Genomic DNA, 26,864 nt, shown 5'->3' on the forward strand with positions numbered 1-26,864 from the left:
ATGACTGCAAACACTACCCTGCAGCTTTGGCTTGATCGACTTTATTTTGAGCTTCATACGTCTTTATATCCATCATTATTTTGGAGAGGGCTATTTATTCTGTTTTAACATCAGTCGACTGCTAGAAAAACAAAAGCACATGCTGCAGTTATTCATTTATTTATTTATTTTTAAATGTTTTACAAGTTCAAGATTAACAGAAGAAATTGCAATTTTTGTTAAAAATTAAGGTTATTTGTTCATATTTAACAATATAACTGCAAAAAAGGAATAATAGGTTTTTCATTTCAAATTGCTTGACTGACAAACAAAATCCCAAAGATATTTACAGCCAGTGGGAAGCACATATACTTATAAAGCTAGAAACGGTGGATTTTTGGCACATTTTCTAAACAAATAATTCATTATCTTAATGTAAAGAACTATAGTTTTAAGTTATGCAGTGTCATTCTGCTTCGAAAGAAACTAAAACCTGATATTCAACATGCAATGCATACAGACTGGGATCTGTGTGGACTCCAGTAATAAACCACTTTAAGACACAACCATACTAGCAGACTGATAACGTACTTCTGTACATAAAATGATTAACTTCATCATTATTTTCTCCTGAAAAAAAGCACCAGATGAAGGTGACAGTTGCAGAACATTTGCATATTCGATAAAACAGAAATACATTATTTCACAAGTCCTCATGGGGAAGTCTGTGTACTACATCTGTCTCTTAACATGACTGACAGAGTGCCCCTAACCCCCTGACAGTGTGTGATACTTTAAAGTAGGACACTTGGCAAATGTGAACTCAATAAATATGTGATTTCTTCCATTAAAACTGCATAGACAGAGTAGTGAGCTTTTGGCTGGGGTCCCTTAAGAATCCTTTGCATTTTTTCTAAAAAGCTCTAATTAACAGAAATAAACAGAAATGACAAACAATAATATGAAACCATTAGCAGGAAATTAATCGAAAGCGTCAAGTAAATTACTATAATTTAATAAAGCATGTGGAAAGATTAGGAAAAGGATCTCTGAGGTTTGTAAGTACCCTAATGTGTATGGGGAAGGACTTGATTATTTTAGCTCTACTCTACATATTTGTCAGTGAGCTATTTTGATACCAAAATGTTTATTTTTCCAGTTGCAAAATAAGCATCTGGGAAACTATAACCTTGCCCCTTTTCATAGCTCTGTAGTCATACAGGACCTACACTGTATTGAGTTTAAACAGTTTTGTTGTTAGTCACATAAACCCTCTCTATTATCTACAGTATAACAGTTGTTTGCAGGTAGAGTTATAAAGCTATAAAACTTGCTGAAATTAAACCCTTACCTGAATAATATTACTTCTTGTTAATGTTTGGATGCATTTACTGTTTGTGTGTAACCTGGATACTGTCAATTTTTGTCAGCGCTGACAAAATGTTGAAGGGTTTTCTTTCTCTTTATAATAGTATAAGAGTCAAACTGAATCCCAAGACAAGGTTTAATACTAATTTACATTACATGTCTTGTTGAAAACCATTTTCATTAAAAAACATTAAATGTGCCGCACGCTAGTTACAGGAGCAAAACATACAGGAAAGATATAAGCTGATATGAAATAGCTGAGCTGCAGAGGCCAGATATCCATTATTATAATGCGTACAGCAGAGTTATGTTTACTGTTCCTGCCAGACTATGATCACTTTGTATCAAAGGTTACTAAAGAGATCAGAGAGGAAAAACATGTCATGCTGGCAAGTCAGTTTTATCTGGACGGTTAGCTCACTGCTGGGAGGAGACTTGATTGACTAATTGAATATTTTACTGAAAGGTAATGTAGGTTAGTTGATGGATTTAGTGGAAAGAGAGTTTAAAAAGAAAAAGCTTATGTACTGCAAAGATCAATGATGAATTTCAACCATCTTGCATTTGATATTATACTTGATTGTAGCTTTTATTTATCAAGGCAATACTTCTTCCCAAACAATACATAGAAGTCATGCTCTGCTTGCTGGCAAATATAAAATGCAAAATAATAAGCTGTCAAATGGACGAGGCCTGCATATGTCAAATTCATACTAAATTCTTTTTTTCTAGTGTGTGCCAGAAGGGCCCAAGTCTGGATAGATATACTCTCCTGCAACTTTTAGATGCAGCGCTTCTCTAACACAACTGAATGAAATGTCTGAATGCCCTTGTGCATATGTCATTCATCTCAACAAAGGCCCAGAATTGAGCCGTTCATTAGATTCACATGTGCTGGAGAAAGGCTGGATCTAAACGTTGCAGGATAGTAGATGTTGAGGAAAAGACTGATGTAACTTATTAGGATTATTACTAGTTAATCTGTGGTTATCGCCCTAAAACTGCCGACTTGAATCTTTTGTGGGATAAAAAGAGCAACTAGATGTCTGGATTTATTTTGCTGTATATGAAGCCTGGATCCTTTTTTTTTTTTTTTTGTAAAACATGCCAAAAAAGTTTGTCCAGGTCATTTGTTTGGGTTGCAAAGTTTTCTGATAATCTATTTCGTGTTTCCATGTACCTTAAAGCCTGGTGGATCGTGTTCAGAGGAAGGTGTGTTCTGGAGTTCTTCTCACTTTGTCAAACAAAGAAAACAATGAATTTATCTAAAACCCAGAGCAGAAGCTGTGACATCTCCAGAGGAGGTTGTTGGTTTAGTTTACAAGACTGGAAGCGGTTAGAAAATCAAATTGAGTTCAGACTTAATGAAGAATCAAATCTCCTACTCCTAGATGTAAAAGTCAATTGTCTGTGTCCCTGACTTCTTAAGATCTATAGTCTCATTTTTTGCCCTTTTTGTTTGCTTTGTTTGCTTTTTTTTTTTGTTAAATAATACTTTCAAAACGGAAGTACTAAAGAAATCCGAGTTACTAAAATGTGCTTCTTTTCAAGGGTCCCATTGTGAAGTGAACATTGATGAGTGTGTTTCAAACCCATGCCAAAATGGTGGAAGGTGTATTGATGGGTCTAATCGATATCGCTGCTTGTGTCCTGATGGCTTCATCGGGCTCCGCTGTGAAACCAACATTGATGAGTGCATGTCAGCACCTTGTCTTCATGGGAGGTACAGACTTTTCTCCATCATTTAAGACATAAGCACAACAAATTGTGCAGCACTGGCATGGGAATGAATATTTAATTGCACCCCTGCGCCAGCACAGTGAGGGGTAACATTTTTGACAACAGGTTTTAAGAGTGGTGCACTTACATGTCCTTGTGGTGTTTAGATTCCTAATTAAGCTAGAGGGTAGTATTAGGATTCTTATAAGATTCTGCTTGAACTTTTCAGCAAAAGACCTGCTTATATAAATACTTTTTATAGTATGATTTTGATGGATCTTAATGTGACTGTCTGTTTTGGCAAATCTCAGCTGTAAGGATGGACTGTATTCCTACACCTGCCTCTGTGAACCTGGGTGGCTCGGCAACAGATGTGAAACAAACATTGACGTGAGTTAAACTTAATTAATAAACTCACAAGGTGTTCTGGAGAAATGTCAGGAGAACTTTGTAGTCTTTGTATGGCCTTTGGTATCATTAACTCTATTGACTTTTCTACAAGATAAGTCAATTGCGCTACCAGGATCATGTAAACATTGTACAAATACCTGATTAAAAGCAATTGCTTACTCTAATGTCTAATTGATTCAGACTACAGCTTTCTGCTGGACTCTAGAGATAAAAATATTGAACTGCCTACATGGTCTTTGCTGATAATTTGATGTTTATTTCTCAAAATTACATTTGAAACTGGAGTTATTCTTAACCACACGTAAACGCGTCATGTATAGAACACGGCAATTTCTTTGTGGTTTCATTCTTAAAACATTTGATTGTTATTCATTTATTTTGTCATTTACAGGATTGTGCTCATAGTCCCTGCTTGAATGGAGGCTCGTGCGTTGATCTTATTGATAAATACGCATGCTTCTGTCAGGATGGCTACACAGGAAAGACTTGTGAAATAGATATAAATGTCTGTGAAGATGCTGGCTTTAATGTCTCACTGTGTTTTAACGGAGCCACATGCCTCGATGGTGAAGGATCAAACTTCACATGCAGGTGAGTTTGTCAACTAATAATTATTTGATGAAATGAGTTGTAGAGATTGTCCACTAATGAAACAATAGTTAACTGGGCGACTTAGCATGCTGAATTTTTATTTGAATTATGTTTAAATTTTTATGAATGATCATAAAGTCAAATTTAGTTTGACGGGCTTAACTGACTGTGCAGCAAGAAATACTTAATGAAATCTAAACTGCAATGGCAATTTAGTTTAGGTTTGGGGTCTCGGCTAATTTATTAACATAAACGATATCTATATATATATATATATATATATATATATATATATATATATATATATATATATATATATATATATATATATACATATATATATATATATATATATATATATATATATATATATATATATATATAATGTAGATATTATTTAAGAGGTGTCAAATCATTGGTATGCATCAAGCAGAGCAAACATTTAAGGAGATTGCAGGAAGAAATATGGTCAGAAAAAGTCGTGAATGATCATGATCGTAATCACTTAGATATCGGGGAAAATCCGATCAAAGAAAGACAACAGTGAAACTCATGGTTATGTGTAATAGTGAAAGTAAGATAATTCTACTCTGCTATGCAGGGGAAACCTAATTGTCTAGACAATTAGGTAATCTGACTACTTGAAGATACGTAATAACAAAGTTTTTCCATTATTCTTCCCTGATGGTGCAGGCATATTCCTACATGCCAAGATTCATTGGGCTCCAATTGTGAAATTCGCTTAGGGAAGCATTAGACATCATTTTCACACATGGATTGTCCACCAAAGAGTCCAGGCCAAACTTGATTTAGAATTTTTGGGATGTGCTAAAGAAGGCTTGACTCAGGGGTCGGACTCCCCCATCATTAATACAAGATATTGGTAAAAACTTAATCCAACCCTGGACGGAAATAAATCTTGTAACATTGCAGAAGCTTTTCGAAACCATGCCACAGCAGATGTTGCTGTAATCTTAACTAAAGGCAGTCCAGTAAAACATTGAATTGTGAGACTTTTTCTTTTGGTGACAACTTTTTTTACATTTTTTTTTTTTTATAGACTATTAATTTTATAGAAGCTGCATATGTGTTGTTTGTTGTCCCCTGCTTTGCCCTACCACATATAGTGATGGATTACAGGTAAAGACAAACCATAGGTTTGTAACTTCCTAAATTGCCCACTTTCTGACTTGCCAACTGTGTGAGAGATAAAATGTTTGTGCTTCGCACTGCTTGTTGAAAGAAATGATGGTTTTTTGTCTGTTTGCTTGGTTTGCTGTGACCTTTGTAGCCAAATCTGCTGGCCCCTTTCCACTAGCACATGCGAAGCCCAGCCCAACAACACTTCTCCTGGTTTCCTACAGGCTCTTCCCAGGCCAAGTTGACACATCTTTAGCACCTACTCCCTTTGGAGTTCTGGCTTTGCGGAGGCGGGCTGAAAATGTGACAAGTACAGTTTGCTGTCCTCTATAGGCCAGAATTCTGGCCAAAAAAAATAACTCCTGAAAACAACTTTGGGTCGTATCAGCAGGCAGCAGCACAAAAACTTGACAGTCTTTTCTGGCTCTCTTCATGGAATCTTGTCCTGATTACAAGCCATAGACCAAGCAGCAGGTTAAACATGACCTCGATGTCCTCCGTTGATGTGCCGTGTGTATCGCAAACTAATCATTTCACAATGCTAATCAGGCGCCTTGTTACAGAGACCCCGCCCACAATGAGGGAGGCTCGATTGTCACGGAAATGACTGAAACCAGGTGGTGTGGTGTCGGCTGAAATGGGGTAGGGCGACGCAGCTGCTAGTGGAAAAGGGCTTTATGAGACTTCATCCATGGAATCTGACATTAGCCTGTTTTCTTATCTCAGCCGGATGTTCTAAAGCCCGTTTCAGATGCCGTGCTTTCGTCCCTTAACAAAATGTTTACCTCAAGTGAGACCCCTAATTCTCAAGAAACAGCATCAACAGAGGAAGTGCAGAAGATCGTCTCAAAAGTACTTCATTCCTTTTGATGGAGTGTTGTGCTGAATAAAGATTAAAGTATTCGTTCATGCTGCTAAATTTTCCATGCATCAATCCCTGAAGGAACAGTCTTCCAAAGTCTTCCAAGAAAAAAGGTTTGAGATCTGATGTTTCAGTCCATTCTAAAGCTGAGAAGGTCAAACTATTCCTAATGACAGGAGATATTTCTTAATATAGTAGTGGCTGATCAATTCATGAGTTTCACAGGTTGATCAGCAACGATGAGACAATAGGTAAACAACTGCAGTTAAAGGAACTTATACTAGTAGCAGAATATAGCAGCTCTACTAGTCACACAAAAATTACACCAATATTTCACTTGAAGACTTTATATCAAGGCTATGTCATTGTTTGTTTGTAAAGCATGTCCCGTACAAACATAAATTAAACCAAACTAGTGATCAGGCATAAAAAATTCCAGACAGCATTTACACATTGGTAATAAATGTGCACTAACCAACTATTTCTTGCTCGTATTTGTTCACATGATGTTCACAGAGTAAACTGGTAATTACATATGGCCAAACAAATACTCCAAATACCTCCAGTAAGCTGTAATTATGATGCAATGCATCTTTCTCCACCACTGCTGTCACGTTACTTCCTTGTAAGTTTGTATTAGCTTGATTTTTTTTTCTTTTTTTATGAATTGATTTTTCTACTTTGGTGCTGCAAATTATTGATTCTACAGGCTTTTTTCTTTAACCATGATCTTATATGTCTCTAAAGCTTCTCTTGTAGAGTGAAATTACATTGTTCTGCTGCTACCTTGAAAAGATCTTCATCTAGTCATTAAATTGTAATTTGTATTTTATCCATCATCCTTTTTTTTTTTTTTATAGCTTTGCTCGTTTGAATTGACATTTTGTACTAGTTAGAATAAAAGTTAGCTTTATATAACATTATTTCCCTTGATAATAATGAGTTAAAGGTTGTTTTATAGGCAGGTTTAGAATAAAAAGTGTGTAAAGGGGAAATAAAGAGATCAGTGAGTCCCAATCTGCTAAAGTAAATGCAGTTGGTTTTCATTCATTTGTTTGCTTTTTAAAATTGATCATCAGAAATATTTATTGCATATAGCAACAATTGAAAAAGTTAATAAAATTGGTTGCATCCTTTCTCAAGTTGGGTTTTAGGTGGAGAAAAACTACCAGAGGTTTGACACGTGCAATCCATGTTTGTCTTCGGAAAACTAACGTGTTCTGAAAGAAATGAAAGCCGGTTCTGTTGTACTTTAGATCAAAAAGAATATGCAAGAACAAACACATCATAATAATCTGAAAAGATTTTCTGAAGTCATCTTTCATGTATTTCTTTTAAAAATGGCAGCTATCTTTGTAAGTGGCTTTTTTGTTTTTCTTAGAAGCAGCTGTTTGCTGCTTCACCGCCAGCTGCTGATGAAATCATGTAACCTATGTTTTCTTCTTGTATCTTTGCTCCAAACCAGGTGATGGAAATGAGTCTCTTACACATTTGCCATGAACTATCATTTCCAATATTCTCCTTAAATTCAATTCACAACCGGATGGAAATCCAGCTGCTACTGTATTAGTCTTGAATATTTCACTATCATTTTTCCTTTACTCTTCTAAATAACTGGCTCTAAGGGTGTCCCGTGTCTATTAGTGATCCAGCTGAGATACTTTTCATCTGTTCATAAAACCTGTTTTTGGTTGGTTTTTTTTGTTTTTTTAATCTTTTTTCTTTGGATCAGTTTTTATCTTTTAGTAGTGGTTTCTTTCTAGCCTTGAAACGTTACTGGGAAAACATGTCTCTTTACCATGGATATTGAAATGTTGGACATGGTACCAGTGATGTGTTACCGTCTCAAACCGCAGCCAGCATCTACCAAACCCGCCACCATTAACAACAGTACCATTGTGCACACATCCAGATCTTAGTGTATTTTCATGCCCACACCTGCTGGCTGCCGAACACCAGTTTACCTTAACAAGACAGTCCAACACATTTACCGCCTTCTTTGTCGTAATACGATTACTATGATGCGTCATTTTAATTACTGTTATGATTGTAATGACTTCCTATGTAACTTCACTGTTAAACAGAGAGTTGCCAAAGTGCAAAGACTCATTTTTACATCTCGCAGCTTTGTTTTATCTATTTTGTTTCTACTGTACATATTATTCCTTAATAATTACAAACTCATACAGCATTTGCCCAGTTGGAATTGATAAAATATTAATCCATTCAATACTTTGGCCACCCCCTTACCTTTTTGCACATGACGTTATTGGGGTAACATGTGAGTCCTGAAAGGCAATTTTTAATTCTATACCTTGTTAATGCGTTTAAGTATATTTTCCAGTTGTCTTCAGGTGATTAAACAACCCATTAATCATTCTCACTTGAAGTATCAATTTCTTTAGGCTACACATTACCTCAGTACACAAATGCCAACCTTATCACCTGGACGTAATCTAGACATTTAAAATATGAATAGAAATAAACAAAAAGTTGTAATACTTTATTGCATATTGCATGTGACTTTCCAAACACAGAGGGATCACCAGTAAGCTGGAAACAGTTCAAAATCTCAATTAGCATCCTTTAAAGTTTAAATGGATGTCAGTGTTACACAGTTTTTCTTGCCTCCAATTAAAAATGCATCTTGTTCCATAATAATTGTGTAGCAGTACATCTGCACTCATATTAGTCCTCCAGTTTGTTTGCAAGTAGAATCATCACTTTTTAATTGCTAGTGTGCAATCCCTTGAGTGATGAAGGGTATTTGGATACAAGGTGTATGTATAAAAAAGAAAAAAAAAGAGAGAAAGTGTGCCTGTTTGACACAGCAGCTCCCTAGGTGCTTTACAGTTAATTACGTTGTCTAGTCTTGTGCAGATGTGCAGCTATACGCCCGGTGTCATGATTTTATGACAATGACTACTCTGCAAATAGGTTGCTGCTCCTTATACTGTTATATATTGATACTGTGGACTTCTTCTGCCTCAGCACCGCAATGCTTATGATGGCTTCCTCATTTAAGGCTTGTTTGTGTTTGTACTACTGCAAGGATGCAATGTTAAGCATTTGCAGAAAAATACAGTGTCTGTGGGCAAGAGTTAGTATGTGTGCTAATGTTTATTGGGTAAATGATGTGATCTACTGTCATATAGATCTGTAATTATTGGTTTTCTTGTAATGTAGTTTTCTTTGGACATCTGAGTGAAGGCAGACTTCAAACGTTTGTTTCTTTGTCAGGGAAGTCAATTTTCTTGTTTATTTACATCAACGTCTACATGAATCACAGAGATTTTATCAAGGGACAAGCTTGTTTTGATATCAATATGTTATTTTTTTTTCCCACTTGAAAGGAGAGGTCTAGTTAGGCTGATGTACCCTAAAGAGCTAAAATAGAAAAGTAGACTTGTATCCAAACAAATAGCCACCCCTCTTTATGAAATGCAGATGATGGTCTTGCATATCAGTTGTGCCTTTTAGCCTAAACAAGCCATTATTCAAATTATTTATTTACTTTTTTTTTTTTTTTTTTTTTTTTAAATAATTACAATTATTTGTGGGTTATAAATTTTAGATTGTGGAACTGAATTAAACAAAAAAAAGGCCTTTGGTGTCCTGAGGACAAGATTGTTATTGGCAGTGACCAGCTGAGAATCCAGAAACAATGAGGTTGCAGACCAGTAAAACAGATGTCACTCTTTCACACTATCAACTATATAATGAAGAGTGTTGGTGGGGGGGCAACAGCAACAATTTTATTATTGTGGGTAAAAAAGTAAAGGAATGCATTACAGTTAAAATATCATAACAGTCTGACTTTAATATATTGTAGAAACACTCTTTTTCTGCTTCACCCCGGCTGTTCTTCCAGGAAAGCTTTAATAGATCAAATTTACATGAGAAGCCATAGTAAAAGATGTGTTGATGAGTATTATGAGCATTTTTAGCTCAGGGAGTTCTAGTAGCGTGTATCAGCACAGCATGACCTCAGCTTCCTTTATCATGTTTGTGGATTTTACAGTGAGCCGTATTTCTTCCTGCAGGCAGCATGTATGTACACGGTAAATTAAGACACTTTTCAAATGCAGTAACTTGTAAAGTAATCTCATTCCAATTCATAGAAGTGATGATTAACTAATTACTTTTTCGGATTGACAACCCCAACATGTTATAAATACAGCCCTTGAATTTTTAGCTGCCTTCTTCATTCTTTTGCAAGTTTTCCAAGAAAGTAATTGGGTTTTTCTTAGTAAATGGTTCAATTTCAAATCAGATTCAACAGCTGATGGAAAAAAAAAGACTTTTTTTCCAAGTAATAACAAAATGAGGCAATTTTTGGAGACAGCATGTCAAATTCCCAAGAAAGAAATGGCAACACTCTGAGACAGCCTCAGTTTCTAAGGTATGCTAATATATATGTATATATATATATATATATATATTTTTTTTTTTAAAGCTGTCCACCAGGTTTCATGGGAGACTTCTGTGAAGTGGACGTTAACGAATGTTGCTCAGCTCCCTGCCATAACGGCGCTGTTTGCCAAGATCTTATTAATAGCTACGTCTGCCACTGCAGGTCAGGTGAGTCACTCAGATATCCTGTGATTTTTTCCTTTTTTTTTTTAGTTAGTTTGCTTTGAACTGAGGAGGCAACTATTTTCTTTTTTTTCTTTCTTAATGTTGCCCTCTTTATATGACACGTTACAGGACAGATCATGATCATGAATACTAAAAAGTAGTCTGGATGGCATGACATTTTCAAGAAAGTTTTGGTGTGATCAACAAGGCTTCAGTCTTTTCCTGTGACCTAGATCTAGTAGAGTACAGTCCATGAACACCTATATTAAACTGAAAGGGGCAACAAAAGGTCACAATAATGCCTGCATAGTTTATGTGTATTGAAACTGCTCAAAGGCTACCTGCTTCTCTCCAGGGAAAAATTTGCAGCCATACAGTGTAAAAAGAAAAAAAAAAAAAAAGACAGTGATTAAAGGATGGTGCTTCCTCAGCTTATTAAAATGTATGTGGCATCTTACTCTTTAGTGAAAGCCTTTTCTTGTCCGTGTATGTGTGTGAACCCCAAAAGAAGCAAATCAATGTAAGAGAATCTGATTGATATTCACTTCAGAGGGTGGAAGTGAGAGAGCTGGGGCTCACCACGGCACTCTGTGGGCTTTTGTTCCTGGCAGGTTGGACAGGCCTTCACTGTGAGGATGACATTAATGAGTGCCTTCCACAGCCCTGCAACCAGGGGATATGCATCCAGAATGATCCAGGCTATGGCTACACCTGTTTCTGTCGTCCTGGATTTGTGGTGAGGCTCCCCCACCTTATCCCCATATGCTTTTTACTTTCTTTTTTTGTTACCCTTTGCTCTCTTGAGTAGTTAACTAATGATTTTTTCTTTTCTTGGCAATAAATAATTAAAATGTTAAAGTGTTTTGGGAATAATGCCATTTATTTATTTATTTATTTATTTATGCCTATTACGTATATACTAGTGATAAGTCATTTAGTTCTTGGAGTTACTCAAGAAAAAAAAATCCACAATTAAAATCATTCATTTTAACTGAAAGGAAAAAAATATTATGTACCATCTCCCATATTGTGATTTATTTTTATTTTATTTTCAAAACTAGAAGATCCAAGCATATTGAAGCTGTAAACATTGTGCTCTGTGAAGTATTTCAATGTGCATTTGTGAGGCTGCTTATTTTGTGCTCACAGGGGAAGAACTGTGAGCACAACTATGATGATTGTCTGCTGAATCCATGTCCAGAAGCATTTTCCTGTGTAGATGGCATCAACAAGGTCAGCTGCCTGCCTCCTGTGACGGATCCTGTTCCCTTGGCGACTGTAGTCAAGAACATCACTTGCGGCTACACACCCAATGTGCCAACGCCAACACTCAGCTCTACACCAGCAGCTGAGCTATCCACAGGTATGGACCATGCTGTGCATTCATGGAGAACTGTGGTGGAGTTCATTCATCGGAGTTCAGTGGTGGAGAGTAGTTATGAAGTAGATTTTATGCCACTTTTTTTCCCTTCAATATCTAATCCAATTAATTAGTTCATTTAAAAACACAAGTGACATACATTTTAAAACATACAGTAATCTAAAGTCAAGGAACACATTTAAAACGGTGTCTCTGCACATACTCACAGGACATAGATGTGCACTGAAGACTCCTCAGCCTCTCTTTGAGGAAGAATGTTCACCTTAAAAGAAAGCAAGAGAAAAATGTTTCTTGACATTTTTCCTCTGTTTGGTATGTCATTACTGGAACAGTAGGGGTCTTGTGAGCCGTACTTGGTGTGGTCCCTCCCCAAGACACCTGTTTGCCATGGGTGACCCTACCAGGGGGCATAAAGCCCCAGACAACATAGCTGCTAGGATCTTTGGGACACACAAACCCCTCCACCACGATAAAGTGACAGCTCAGGGAGGGGGAAACACTGAAACATTGCAGTATTTTAATTGCTCATAAAATTATTTTTTATCATGACTGTTTTGACAAATAAAAGTGCCAAAGTGAGATAATTGTTAACTATATGTAGCTGCATGAATGGTTTGTTTAATCAAAACTAGCTAAGCCAACAGCAAAAATATTGCCTAATGTTGCTTGCGGCTGTGTGATTAGAATGAAATGGCATAGCTTGATTATTAAGCAAATGCAAGGTATGAAAGATACATTACCTTGACTGTGAACATGATTTGTGCCTAAATGGCACATTTATTTCATCGCAACATGGAGTCGCACATGTCAGGACAAGACTCACGCGTGTACAGCAAATAAACATTTTAAAAGTTACTCCGTGCACCATTGGAGTAGTTTATTTGCACTGATTGTGGTTGAGGAGACCCCCCCACGTTATTACCAAACATCTTTGCTGCACAAGCTTTGCCAGTTTTGAATGAAACTCCCACTGAGCTGGCACTCCAAATGTAATTTTACACTGCCTTTGGAAGATAGGAAGTGCTATATTAGCTGAAAACCTGAGGCTGTCATCGTGCAGCTGTGGCAAAGTTCAGTTTGAATGTGGTTTTGTGTTTTCCACTAAATTGCTTTGTCTGTTTCACTGGGGAGAAAAAGGGGATTTCAAAAGGTAAAATGTATGATCAATATTTGGGTGTGTATCCGCAAATGATAGAAAGAGAATACAATCTGTTGTAAATCATTAGGATCGTATTCAGTCATCTATGTAAGAGGAAGAATTTGGACTGCGGGACAGATTGTTACTCCATGACAGATGAGGTCTGCCTACCTTTGAAACTGTTCACAGAACTGTAAAACAGACCTATTGAACACAGACGAGCTTGAACCAATTCAGTGCGACACTCTGAAAATCAGTGTGGGCCAAACGTAATGGAGTCCTCCCGTCTGCACCTGATCCTGCCTTCACCCAAAGCACTAGTTCAGGAAGAGTTAAAGATACACACACAAGTCTGTTAAAGAAAAACAAACCCCACCGAACCATCTCTTTACTCGTCTACACATAGATGCATAATCTAAGTAAATAAGTTTTAAAGTAAGAAAACCCAGAAAAGCATGAGTTTATCTAAGTAGGTCACCATCTAAACACATGCAGTGCCCTTGGTGCTGCTTGAAATAGACTCAGACATTGCTCTTTTAAACCCGACTGCTCTAAAACCTATGAAATATATATGTCTAATCACAGCGGCTTCAAACACAGACAGGATGGTAGTCTATATGTGGTACTTTATCAGGATAAAATGTGAGGTAATGAGAATATTTTACTCTTGTTTTAATCCTAATTTTGATTTCGATCGAATTTGTAATCTATTTAGGAGGCAAATGATGAAAACTTTTATTTATTTGTTCCTTTACCTCCCCACCCACCATGCTGCACATGTAGTGCTGAGCTCCACAGTATTGGACTTTAGCTTTACAATGTGAGAGCAGATGGGAATCTAGAGAGGCCATTGCTGGTGGAGGGAGGCTTACTGCGGCTGAGCTTTGGTTTGGTTTGGTGTGCTTGGACTGATCGCCGCAGCTGAGGTGATGCTGTTATCTTGTACTTCCACATGTAGCAGAAATGAAATTACCTCCTGAACACTCTCCAAAATCAGTTTTTATAAGTAAGTTTTTTTTTCTTTTTTTTTTTTCTTTTTTTTTTTTACATCTAGCATTTTTGAAGGCAGTTTGATTGATCCTCATTCTGACATGCATGCATTTTATCTTGTTGGTAACATTTGATTTTGTATAGAGATGCCAGTGTTTGATTAGAATGACCGAATTTCTGCTTATACATCCTGTGACACAACTAGTGTAAGAGTTTTATGCAAAATATCTATGCCATGCACTCCTCCTTTATGCAATATATCATATAAAGACTTTAGGCTGGAAGAAAAACATATAAAGATGCAGTCCTATATGTTAGCCAGCATTATGAGGAACTTTAATAAAATCTTCCTCAATAAAAAAAAAAAAAAAAAAAAAAATCTGCCACTAGGTTCAATATGACCTTTTGTCTTCCCTTGGGGCTTCAAATTTACAAGAATGGTTTTCAGCTGTATTTTATCTCTGTTCTGTGACAAGTTCTATCAGTCAGTCTATTACCTTGTCCAATAAATCAGAGACAAAACTGGACTCACATCCTGTCTTTTTTTTTATCAAATGGAACATTAAGTCCATATTAATTAAATCTTGCCATCCGAAGTCTGTCCTCCAATTAATTGATCTTAAGTTCACATTGCTGAAAACATATTTTCCAGGTGGAATCTCTTGTACTTTAACCCAGCTGACACAATGTCAATAATCCGTGCCGCAACACTGAGCTCCACCTCTCTGTGTTACATTAAATATGTCTCATGTCAGTATTCGCACCTCTTTTACGATCATGTATCAAGAGCAGTCCTAATTAAATCTGATCTGAAAGATTTATGTCAAGGAATATTTCCAGTAGATGAATTTCTTTTCTTATGGAAACTAGGAAAGCTTTTGAACAGATTAGAGCGACGATAAACTACTTGCTCAGCATTTTGTTAACTGTTAAAAAAAAAGAAGAAAAAGATGTACTGATACAGAGCACAACGTGAGAAATTTTAAGATAAAGTTTATATTGTGAACATTTACAATTTAGATTTTGTATGAATAGTAACTTGAGGCGTGTGCGTGAAAAATGGGGTATAAGAAACTAAGGTAATGGTAAAAACAGAAGACCTTTGAAGGAGAGACTGAAGCGCACTGTTAATGAGGCATGATACTGCCTCCTGGCAGCAGCCGCAGAATGCATCAAAGACTACATCAGACTAAACAAGGCTTTAAAATTAATGAATAGCTGTGTCTCTGAGGGGTAATTTTCCATCATCAGCATTGGCAAACCCCATTGTCAGGAGTAAAGCGTAAGACAGCACAGCATTGTTGCTACGTGCATTTATCCTCATTAATTCATAGAACACAGTGGGTCTGATCCTGATAATTCTCGCTTTTTGTTATCATGGGGTCCTCCTCAGGGTATTGGTCATATTGCTCTCCAGAGGGAATGGAGGTATTTAGGTTAGCTTGTTTGTTAAATGCCCTGAGGAGCCCTCTGTCAGATCAAAAGGAGTTTGTCCCATTAGAACTTGACATCTAACAAATATTGATAAGTTCACACTTCATAAGTGCATGATTAATCCAGGCAACAACTTTAGAGACCAGATGCTGATTTCTCTTGTGTAATAATTTCTTCCAAGATGAGAACGGACAGAGCATGAGACAGGTGCATCCGGGAAAACCTTTCAATTTACCAGGCTCTGCTGTTTGACTTTTCTCCAACAAATTGCACTACTACCTTCAAATGAGAAATATATTGAGCATGAGTACCCCTAATGCTTGCCTCCAATTGCAGTCAGAGTCACTCTTTTAAGTTTGTCTGCGTCACTAACCCCAATAAGCTTGCGGGCAGTGGAACTTTCAGTGAAATACCTGGTAATTGCCCATTCTCATGGACGATATAAGCCACGTTTATCCACTATAAAACGAGGCATGTAATAAACTTGCAAGAGTATGTTCATTTTAGCCAAGACTCTTCTCCCTCAACTAATATAGTGCCATTTGCATGCCTCAAAGCTTTTTGGCAAAGGATATTTACAGTATGTCTGTACAGTGAGCAAAAGGAGAAGTTTTTGTATTACTAACAGACCTCAAAGCATTTTTTTTTTTTTTTTTTTTTTTTTGTGCTTTTAAAATGATTCGTTAATAAGCATTTGGTGTCACATTTTGTACCAAAGCACTCGGCACTTGTGTCTTTTAGATGTATTTCATGTATGTTTCCAAGACTTTTTGATGGAGTCCATTTTTTTTCCATTTTTTGCAGCTGCATGTCACGCTAACTTGTGCAACTCCAAAGCAGCACAGACAAGGATTTCTCATTCTCACGCATCCTTAGCAACAGAAATTGTCCCTGCTGAGGTGCCCTGAGCTAAACTCAGAATTGTTGATAATTCTGAAGCTCTGTATCCCACACATGCACCGGCCTTCCTGCAAAAGGAAGGAAATGAAAAGATGAGTTCTTCAGTCAGGGATCAATATGGAATCACTGCAGAGTTTACAGTAAAGACGCTGAAACCGTTGTGTGTCCCTTTTGTTTACCCTTTCCCCCTATTTCAACTTTCTGTATTTTTCCATTTCCTAGATGCAAGCTACGTTCACTACTTTGGGAATTCGTACCTTGAATTTCAAGGTATTGACCTCAGCACGTTCAACAACATTACTGTGAGGTTCCAAACCACAGCAGCACAGGGAACTCTGCTGTATGTCGACCAAGGACCTGTAAATGGGGATTTCTTTTTTATGAAACTCTTTATCCTGGATGGTATCCTGCAGGTAACACAAAAGAAACTTAACTTGAATGTTACAAAAAAAAAAAAAAAAAAATTTAAATTATGTTGTCACTTAAGTAGGATGCTTCTTTTGTTTTGTTTTGTTTTTTTTATATAAGGGTGAAACTCTAACACATAAGCAGCCACTCTTTCCAATTGTGCTAAAGTTGCCAGTTTGCTCCAACCTATTTTTTACATGATGAGCCTTCCTCTAAGCTGGACCGGTAACATTTGTCTCCATGTCACACTGGGTGTGAAGTGAGTGAGCAGGAGCTTTAGCACTGAAAAGAACTGCAGCTTCTCATAACTGTCATGTCAAAGTTCGATATGCTACTATGCGGCTATTCATTTTTCTTTTCAGACTGAGTTCTTATATACAGAAAAATACTCTTTTATACATTTTATGATGAGATTTATGAGCAAGAGTAAAAGAAAACGCTGTGATGTGAAGCAGTTGTGCATGCAGTAGCGCAGTAAAATAACAAAACATTTATATTTCCCTCTGATCTGTTTTAGTATGACTTCTGTTGTAATGAAGAGGAAGAGGTTACAAAGATGAGTACGCTAATTCGCGTTGATGATGGAAAGATTCGCATCATACATATCAGGTATGTACTCCTTGTATGGATTCAAGAGGAGGTATAAATGTTCAGATTTGCGTGATGGCAAATAGCACTGTTTAAGAAAAAAAAAAAATCTGCTGCTACATGGGTGAAAATGTTCTAACAGATATGAATAACTAGCGGGTTCATTTTGCAGGTTTTAATTTGCAGGACATCAAATCAGATGCAGTGTGATATCTATCTGCTTGAGGCAAAAATACATTTTCTTCTGAGGAGGAAAAAAAAAGATGCATGTTCACATCGATAAGCTGCTTAGGTCCTTTAAAGATACACTTTTTTTGTTCAAAGCGTTGGCACCTCAGGCGCTATTATCTGGATCCCTATTTATCCACTCATTCTAAGTGCAGGAGATTTGTTTTCAGAGACAGGTTGTAACTAACTCCTGGGGAAGTTATCGAAACTGGCAGAAATTACCAGACAGACAATTTAGATATTATTAGGAATTGGCAAACGGGCTTCCATTTTCAAGAAACGAAACAAATGTCAGAATGCGCCTATTAAAATGCATTAGTGATCCCTGGCCATGTTTTATTGGCTGTTCTAAAGTCTTCATTTGCAGTTTTTCATTACGAAAAGATTAACAAGCAAGAGCGCAGCACAAAATCAATGTTTAAATGATTTAAAGTGAGGCTGTGGCCTCTTTAGTTATACCGTTCCCATGCCCATGTGCAGTCTCGCTGCCAGCTCGCTTCATTATATACCGACATGAGAAAGACTGCGGTTTAGTTTCAAGGCGCAGAGTTATTATGTATGAGCTGGAAGCTGAAACAAAGAGGCTGGTGTTCAACCCATAGCAATTCATTTTATTGTGCTGTCAAGGAGAGTCCACAGATGATTAAACCTTTCCAAACAATGTACATGCATGTTGTTTATTCATTTTTCTGAAGCAAAAATTCTCTTTTTGGCAAACACGTTTAGGCTAAAAAGGTTTTTAAACAAAAACAAAAGAATTACCCAAAGATGACATTTAAAAAAAAAAAAAAAAAAAAGCTGAAACACTGAAGGTGACAATGAACGTTCTTTGCCAAATGTAAGCAAATTACACCCTGCAGAAACAACGCAGGGCAGGAAGGTTGCCTCATACTTTCTTGGCAGAAAGCTGCACTGCCCTAAATATGCACGGGACCAATCAGGTTGAAGGGTCTACAAAGCTCCACCTTTGTATTTTCCTTTTTTTTTTTCTGCAAGAAAAATATAACAGCAGTATGAATCAATCATAATGTTCTACACCAACCCTCTTGAGTCACTGCAAGAAAGAGAGCTGTCATAACTAGGGGGTGGGTAGTATGGAAAAATGGTTTCTGGTGTCACAAAGCAAATTCTTTGTAATTGTCTGACGGCTGAGTCCGTCCATCTTTGTCTGATTTGACCCAGAGCTACAACACCATAGCCATCCTCAACATCACCGCCTAACTCATTATAGACTTTTAATATATCTTCCCGTCAAAGACGCTTTTCAATATGTTAAACAGAAACCCAGTGGGGCAGACTTCTCAAGGACAGTGAGCACAGTGCCCTCTGGCTGCTGGCCAGGCCGCTCTGGCAGACTGCTTCTAAATTAACCGCTTCTCCATGCTGGCTCTGGAGGAAGGACTTATGAAGCTCGGAGTTAGTGCCCCGAGTGTTTAGCCACCATATGCAACAGACTGCGAAGCACAGGCTTAACAAATCAGACTAGATTGCTTCTTGGTCCTCCTAACTTCCACTCATGGAACAAGGGGGAATCAGGAGGCACTAGAGAGGGGGCTTTGCATCTGTGGCCTGAGTACCCTCAAGCTGCAGACAGTTAGTCCAGAATCTGCACTTAGGTAATTATCTGTGCTCCCCTGTTGTTTCATAGAGAATTGGTTTTGAAATCTATGAATGTCTGTGGGGTGAGTCCAGAATAGTTGCACGGAGGCTTATGAGGAGAAAACAAAATGGAGGTCAAGAGGGGCACCTCAGAAAAGAGGCTGTTTACTCAGGCATATCAAGAGAAAACAAAGCAATTAGATGCATTTGTTACAGAAATAAAATCTCTGCACGTTGCATCTCAGAATGCATAAGTGGAGACTTTCACATGAATCCAAAGTGCCACCAAAAACATGGGAAAAGTTCACATTTTCATTTTTCTGAAAGACATTTTCCGTCTCTGCTTGTAGTAGTTTGAAGAAGGATTTAAAGTTTTGATAAGTCACTGAAAACCTGCTTCATAGATCGATGCCTCTTTGTTTGCCCCAACTTCTGATTCAAATCTCAGGTTTAAAGGATCCTTTTGATTTGAACTCAGATGAATAATATCTGTGAAACAACCACTTGCAAAGCAACGAGCAAAGATGAAAAAACAGATAAACATACTTATCGAAAATAGCTGCAAACTGTTCAACCCAACACATTTATTCCCTTAACAACAGATGACCTGACAAGCTCTTTAGCACAACAGCTTGTGTACCTGAGCTTGTTGTACATACGATCTGATGTGTTTATACTCTTTGCAGACAACACCTTACCCCTTGTGAAGCAGAGCTGGTGCTTTCCGGTCATGAGAAAATTAAAAGCACAGCAAGTAATTACTGGCTGGCACACATGATTCAAAGAACAAACCACGTCTTCATCGGCGGTTTGCCACAGAAATATCTTCCCAATCAGGTAAGCTTTATAATTACCAAGTCTAGTTTTAACTAGCGGCAGTAATTAGAAGGTTCTGGGAGGCAATCATTATTTAAAGTTGTATGAACCTAACACATTAAAAAGCTAAAATTGGACCTCTTGAGCTGTTTTTGTTTTTTGTTTTTTTTAGAGAGCAAAGCCGTTCCATAACTATACTGGCTGCATTGAAGTTATTGAAGTTAATCAGCTTAGGAGTTTCTACACATCCAACGCCATCGGTGGCAGCAACATTGACCGATGCAGGTAAACTTCTGGATTCTTCCAGAAAAAAGTTTTTTAATTTGCACAAAACAGGACACATACAATTTCTACTTAGCACATCCACATTTGGAACTTGGTTTATTGAGAATTTAATTCATATGCCTGTGTTTAACATCTTTAGTCTGTTATAAAATGAGTTATTAAGTTGGATTTTGACCATTCTTTGTTTTCCCAGATATACTCTGCATGCAGTTGAGGCCTTCACAACAAACACCTCAAATCTAACAACTCGGCCAACTCCCTTTGACACAGTGAACAAAACTGTGACATCTCCTACACAACCTCCAACACAACCTTTGCATGAACTACAAGTTTGCCGCCAAGATCTTTGTCGCAACGGAGGAACGTGTGACCACCTGCAGCCAGCTGGGAGAGCTCTGCCTTCCTGTCACTGTCCACTCCATTTCACCGGAATCTTTTGTGAAAAAGGTAAGCCTCCATGTTTTTGCATTCAGTTAACAGTGTTTATATATCAAACACACTGGCAGTAAAGAGCTTAAAAAACCTACCACACCGTGACCTCTGTAGTTGTATGACCAAGAGGCGACCAACAAATTATGTTGGTTAATATATGCTGAGTCTCTCTGGCTAATAGGTTTCACGATGAGGAGGAAATTAGAGTCAGCTGCATTAAGAATTTTGAGTGATGTAAATTATTCAGTGTATGATTAATGAATTGAAAGATCCATAGACGAAGCTTCGAGCATTGCTGTGTATTCCATGTTCACCTTCAGTGTGCACTAAGAATGAGAATGCGACCTTGCAGCCCTTCTTCAGCATTCAGGTTTAGCTTTTGCCCCTGTCCCAACCAAAAAAATTTATTTTGTACCAATCACTAATACTAAGGAGACAGGAGCATCAGACACACATACTAAAGAGAGTTTTTTTTGTTTTGTTTTGTTTTGTTTTTTTTATTATTGATGAATTTCTCACATTGCTTTTCCTAAAATATTTTTTGTTTGTTTGTTTCTTGTTTTACTTCTGTTTCCAAGTGTGACATATCTGACAGATAGACAGTAGCATGTTGGCGCCTGAGTACATGCATCGAATTAACTGTTTGTTTGACCTTTGTTACCTGCTGCAGTAGACTATGTGGCTGTTCAGGTGCTGGTAATTGCAAACTCTTTTGAGCAGTTCCCCAAGCCATATTTTTCACTTGTTTTATTTTCCTTTTTTTTCTTTTTAAACCCAAAAACACAACAGCAAAACAATAAGGATTGTGCAGAGCAGGGGAAGCCTCCACAGAGAGAAAGAGAGAGAGAAGAAAAAAAGAGAATGTATTAAGCCCTTCTGTTACCAAGTGCAGGAAATGTTGTTACCACATACAAATTGCAACCCAGTTCCACTGAAACTTCTCTAATGTGTAAAAAATAAAGTTCTTAATGTTTTCTTTTACAAAACGAGTCAAACTTGTTTTGCTGAAATAATGTAGCGAAACCAACTACAGACTTTTTATGTAAGAGATAATTCTGGTGACACTTTGGTCTTCGGGAGTCTTGTTTATTTATTTATTTATTTGTATCCTAGACTTATCAAATATTTCTCAGTAAGCCTGCAGCACAAGCAGATCAATACAATTTGTCCATCTTGAAGGGCGGCTCGTTTCGATTAAAATAAGTTTGTTGTCTACCTTGCTGCTGTGAGAAACGGCTACTGTTTGGATGAAAACAACGCATCGCCCATCAGTTGCTGGTCTCTAAATATTTTTCTGCATATTTTTCCAGTTTCTAGACAAACTTTGTTTTTTACTTTCCAGTGATTTGTCTACTCTGGCCCTGGTTTTTATGCTTTAAAAGGGCAAAACTTGCGGATTTGAATATAACAATGGATTCACGAAATAAGGCTTGCATTAAGCAGTGCAAACAATACAAGCCAGTGCCCCGACTCTGTAATACATTGTAATTGAGAAACTGAAAGACGTGATGCACATTGCTGAGGCTATATGGTTGTTTTCACAAAGGGAAATCTCCTTGCAGGCAAATCCTTATATGCATGTTGTTTTGTACATCGTTTTGGAGAGAGAAGTCTTATGGAGACAGTGTTGCCTTTAAGAGATTAAGTGAGAAGTGCTAAGAGTTTGCTTCCTTTGGGAATTTGGCTGTGATTCACTCAGAAGTGAAAGCTTATTAGCAATCTTTCTAGATGATTGTTAGAATAAACTGCCCTGTCATTTCAGCTTAGGAAATCTGTCTGTAAGACATTATTCATTCAAACAAATACATTTGTGGAAATAAATTGCCTTTTGTCTGGATCAAGTTATGTTAATCTCTGTGAAAGGACATTGAGCTTTCAGCTTTGTGCAGTGGGAAAAAAAGTCAAAGTCCATATATTCTCGTCATGTTTGTTTTAAGGTACCAAATTCTCCATCGTTATCTGAAGCATAGAGCCAAACTTCTTGATCCGTTTGTTCAACTTTTTTTTTTTTTTTTTTTAAGTCTCTGGTGCTGCTGCCCCAACAGATGGCTGCAAAGCTGTTTGCACTTTCCACAACAGATGTATAGAAAATACGCAACATCTTGGTGAAGACGTTAAGGGATCCCGGCTTCCTAAAATTCACATCTGTCTCTTTTCTTTTGTGTTCAAGATTCAGTGATTGCTTCCACACCTTCCATCAAAGTCATTTACCACTTCCCTGTATAAATTTATAGGTAGTCATAGATCCAGGTGGTTCTAGAGGCAACCACCAGTGTTTTCTGGAGCTTCTCACATACTTCAGCAGGCAGGGTTGTGTTTGGAGTTGTGAACAAATGAAGCTTTTGAAAAACTAAAAAAAAAAAACAATAATTTAGTCTTAATTGTGCTTTTTGATTTGTTCAGATGAGAGTAAACTCATTGAAGCACATAAATAATGCCATCTTCAACTTCAAGCCCCTTACAATAGGTAAACTGTAATGAATCCAGGAAGGTGTTCCCTTGTTGATAGAGCCAATAACAGTCTTTCAATTATGTTCTAGATGTGAGATGTTAGAGCAGCTGGTCTGTTATTTAAATAGATAGCACCAGAACAAAGCAAGATGTCTTCCACAGAAAATGAATTTTTTCATGACGCTGGCTGATGTTTACGAGGCACTGGAATGGGCCTGACACCATCAAGACCTGCAGTGTCTTTCTGGTTAGGTCTCTCTAGCATCATCTACTCTGCTTGTTTGTGGTTGTACACAAGGTTGTCCACTTCCCAATCTTTGTAACCTGGCGTGTTGTGCTTGCAGTGCATTTCAATTACTGCACTACTTCATTCAAATGTACTGTGTATGTTAGATGGTACATCTCTGCAGACATCGACAAAACTTGTCAAAACTTAAGGAGTTCCAACTCTTTAAAATGTTACAAAAGCTTAAATAGAGTTAAAACTTTAGAAATCTGTATAATTATAGTACTTCTTATGCAGCTTGTCCTAGAATTATTCTTAGAAAGTTGTGGTAACTGCAGTGAGTCTGCCATGGTGATGTCTAAATCACCAGTGTTAACAGATCTGAGTAGTAGCTTACATCATGACCAAGTAAAATTTAATATTTATTCTGAAATGTAAAGGTATACTAAGAGATATTTATTTATTATAGGTTAATTTATTTATTTATTTATTTATGGTTGGTTTCTTTTGGTTTTGTTTTTTGTTTTTTTGCTTTGCTTTTTTGTGTTTGTGTTTTTCCATAGTTAATAAGCTGATACTTGAATCTCTCTTGCCTGGTTTAATGAATTTGTTTCGCTTTATTCTGGAGAAGTGAATGTTTATTCTTAAATGTCCTTTCAAAGAGTATAAAACATATATATATATATATATATATATATATACACATATGTATGTATATGTGTATATATATATATATATATATATACACATATGTATGTATATGTGTATATAGGTATATAGGTGTATATGTGTATATATACACTATTCACAAAAAGTTAAGGATATTCAGCTTTTGGGTGAAATTTCACAACAAGCCTAAAATGCATTCAAACCTGTACAGGTGAACTTAATGTGATCTTCTCTAAGCTTTTAAATGCACATGTCCAGCTGTTAAATGTTTCAATAAATTTTGCACAAGTTGCTGTTCTCTAACAAGGAGCTTAACGGCAAAAATCACGGCAGGTGTGTGATCCTTGAATTGACCAATAAATGTCCTGGTTCAATTAGAGCTGGTGTTTAAACAGTTGTCCTCATCATGCTGTTCACATTTTGACATCATGAGACCAAGACGACACCTAACAATGGAACAACAGTCCCTTGCCATTGCGATGCTTCAAACAGGACGTTCTCAGACAGAAGTGGCCACTGAGCTTGGAGTGTCACAGAGTGTCATCAGCAGGTTTCAACTGAGATATCGAGAGACTGGAAGAGTCACAGAAAGGCCTAGAAGTGGACGTCCTTTGGCCACATCCCGTGCTGATGACCGCTACATTGTGAACACTGCCCTGAGAAAACGGATGATGAATGCCACTCAACTCCAGGCACGTTTAAAATAGGTGAGAAGCACCCAAGTGTCACGTCAGACCATTCGAAACCGTTTACATCAGCGTGGTCTGCGTGCTAGACGACCTGCACGGGTACCTGACCACACCACCAGGCACAGGCATCATCGTCTTGCATGGGCCAGGGAGCATTTACGCTGGACGAGGAACCAGTGGGCCTCAGTGCTGTTCTCTGATGAAAGTCGATTCACACTGAGCAGAAATGATGGCCGGCAACGATGTTGGAGACGTCAGGGAGAGCGCTATGCATCAGCCACTGTTGTCACCAGGCGAGCTTTTGGTGGTGGCGGTGTTACAGTGTGGGCAGGGGTGTCACTTGGTACAGAACTGCCCTTCACTTTGTGAATGGTACAGTGACAAGCCCATACTACCTGAATAACATCATTAATCCAGTGATTGTGCCCCTACATGAACAGCACAGGCCTAATTTCATCTTCATGGACGACAATGCTCCTGCTCATCGAGGCCGCATCATCAGGGAACGGCTGTTGGAGACTGGTGTACCTCAAATGGAATGGCCTGCACTCTCTCCAGACCTGAATCCCATTGAAAACCTGTGGGATCAGCTGAGCCGTCGTGTAGAGGCTCGAAACCCTGCACCCCAGAACCTCAATGACCTGAGGGCTGCCCTTCAAGAAGAGTGGGATGCCATGCCTCAGCAGGCAATAAGTTGCCTTGTGAACAGCATGAGACGTCGTTGTCAAGCTGTAATTGATGCTCAAGGGCACATGACGACATATTGAGACGTTCAAATTTTTTGTTGTGGTGTAACTACCATTGTTGTGTTGAATGAATTTTTTGAGATGAGGAAATCAGTAGTGCATCCTTCTACTTAAATGTCTTACTTTTATGATATTATATCACTGTAGCATGAACATATTGTATTTTCCATAAATTTCACCTGAAAGCCAAATATCCCTAACTTTTTGTGAGTAGTGTATGTGTGTGTGTGTGTATATATATATATATATATATATATATATATATATATATGTATATGTATATGTATATATATATATATATACATATATATATATATATATATATATATATATATATATATATATATATATATATATATATGTATATATATATATATATATATATATATATATATATATATATATGTATATATATATATATATATATATATATATATGTATATATATATATATATATATATATATATATATATATATATGTATATATATACATATATATATATATATATATATGTATATATATATATATATATATATATATATATGTATATATATACATATATATATATATATATATGTATATATGTATATATATATGTGTGTGTGTGTGTGCATATTTTTTCTCCTTTTTCTACTAATGGATGAAGCGCATTAAGCGAAGTGAAGCAAAGCACATTGTTTGAAAAGGCTAATGTGTAACAAAAGAAGCTAAGTCAGATTCCAAATTTGTCTGGCCTGCAGGAGGACAAATGAGCTCCATGGTGCACTGCTGCTGCTATCTTAATTAGCTAATAAAAAGTTGTGGGAAACAACTGTCATCTTTCTGTGCAAAATGTTCTTAAAAGATGGGGCAAGCTTTTATTTCTATGTGACAACACAGGTGACTTAGTAATAGCTAGTGTAAACAATGCCTTCAGTCTTTGGTTTTAAACAGCTCTTTTAGGATCACCAGTAAGCGTAGACTGCTGCATGTACTTCACAATGTTGACCTGAGGATTATTTAAAGTGTTGGAACTTTAGGCTGATAGCATAATCTCATGTTTACAGAGCTGACAGAATATTGCTCAGAGCTAATCTCAACAGTCATTAACATGTCCTGAGCAGCCTGCGTGCACCTGGCACCCTGCTTGACACGTCTGCCATGTTTTCTAAAAATGCTAATTTACAGGTGTTTAAGTAATCTACTGAAATGCTATTTGTCTCTCCAGGCGCTGTAACAAAGTGATGCTATTTTTA

The 26,864-nt window shown here is 37.2% G+C and overlaps 1 protein-coding gene across 1 annotated transcript in view; it reads left to right on the forward strand.

Moving 5' to 3' along the window:
* The window catches only part of eys (eyes shut homolog), a gene marked incomplete at both ends in the record, with an annotated part of 188,641 nt that overhangs the window by 91,389 nt on the left and 70,388 nt on the right, over positions 1 to 26,864 (forward strand). Inside the window, 11 exons of the mRNA XM_079248768.1 lie at positions 2,899 to 3,070; positions 3,378 to 3,456; positions 3,869 to 4,068; positions 10,527 to 10,651; positions 11,260 to 11,384; positions 11,798 to 12,011; positions 16,714 to 16,904; positions 17,417 to 17,508; positions 20,001 to 20,151; positions 20,303 to 20,415; positions 20,609 to 20,862. Coding sequence (XP_079104894.1) covers positions 2,899 to 3,070; positions 3,378 to 3,456; positions 3,869 to 4,068; positions 10,527 to 10,651; positions 11,260 to 11,384; positions 11,798 to 12,011; positions 16,714 to 16,904; positions 17,417 to 17,508; positions 20,001 to 20,151; positions 20,303 to 20,415; positions 20,609 to 20,862 — 1,716 coding nt within the window. The remainder of the gene's footprint in view (positions 1 to 2,898; positions 3,071 to 3,377; positions 3,457 to 3,868; positions 4,069 to 10,526; positions 10,652 to 11,259; positions 11,385 to 11,797; positions 12,012 to 16,713; positions 16,905 to 17,416; positions 17,509 to 20,000; positions 20,152 to 20,302; positions 20,416 to 20,608; positions 20,863 to 26,864) is intronic.

The sequence above is a fragment of the Telmatherina bonti genome, assembly GCF_933228915.1.
Source record: "Telmatherina bonti genome assembly, chromosome: 11".
Classification (NCBI taxonomy): Eukaryota; Metazoa; Chordata; class Actinopteri; order Atheriniformes; family Telmatherinidae; genus Telmatherina; species Telmatherina bonti.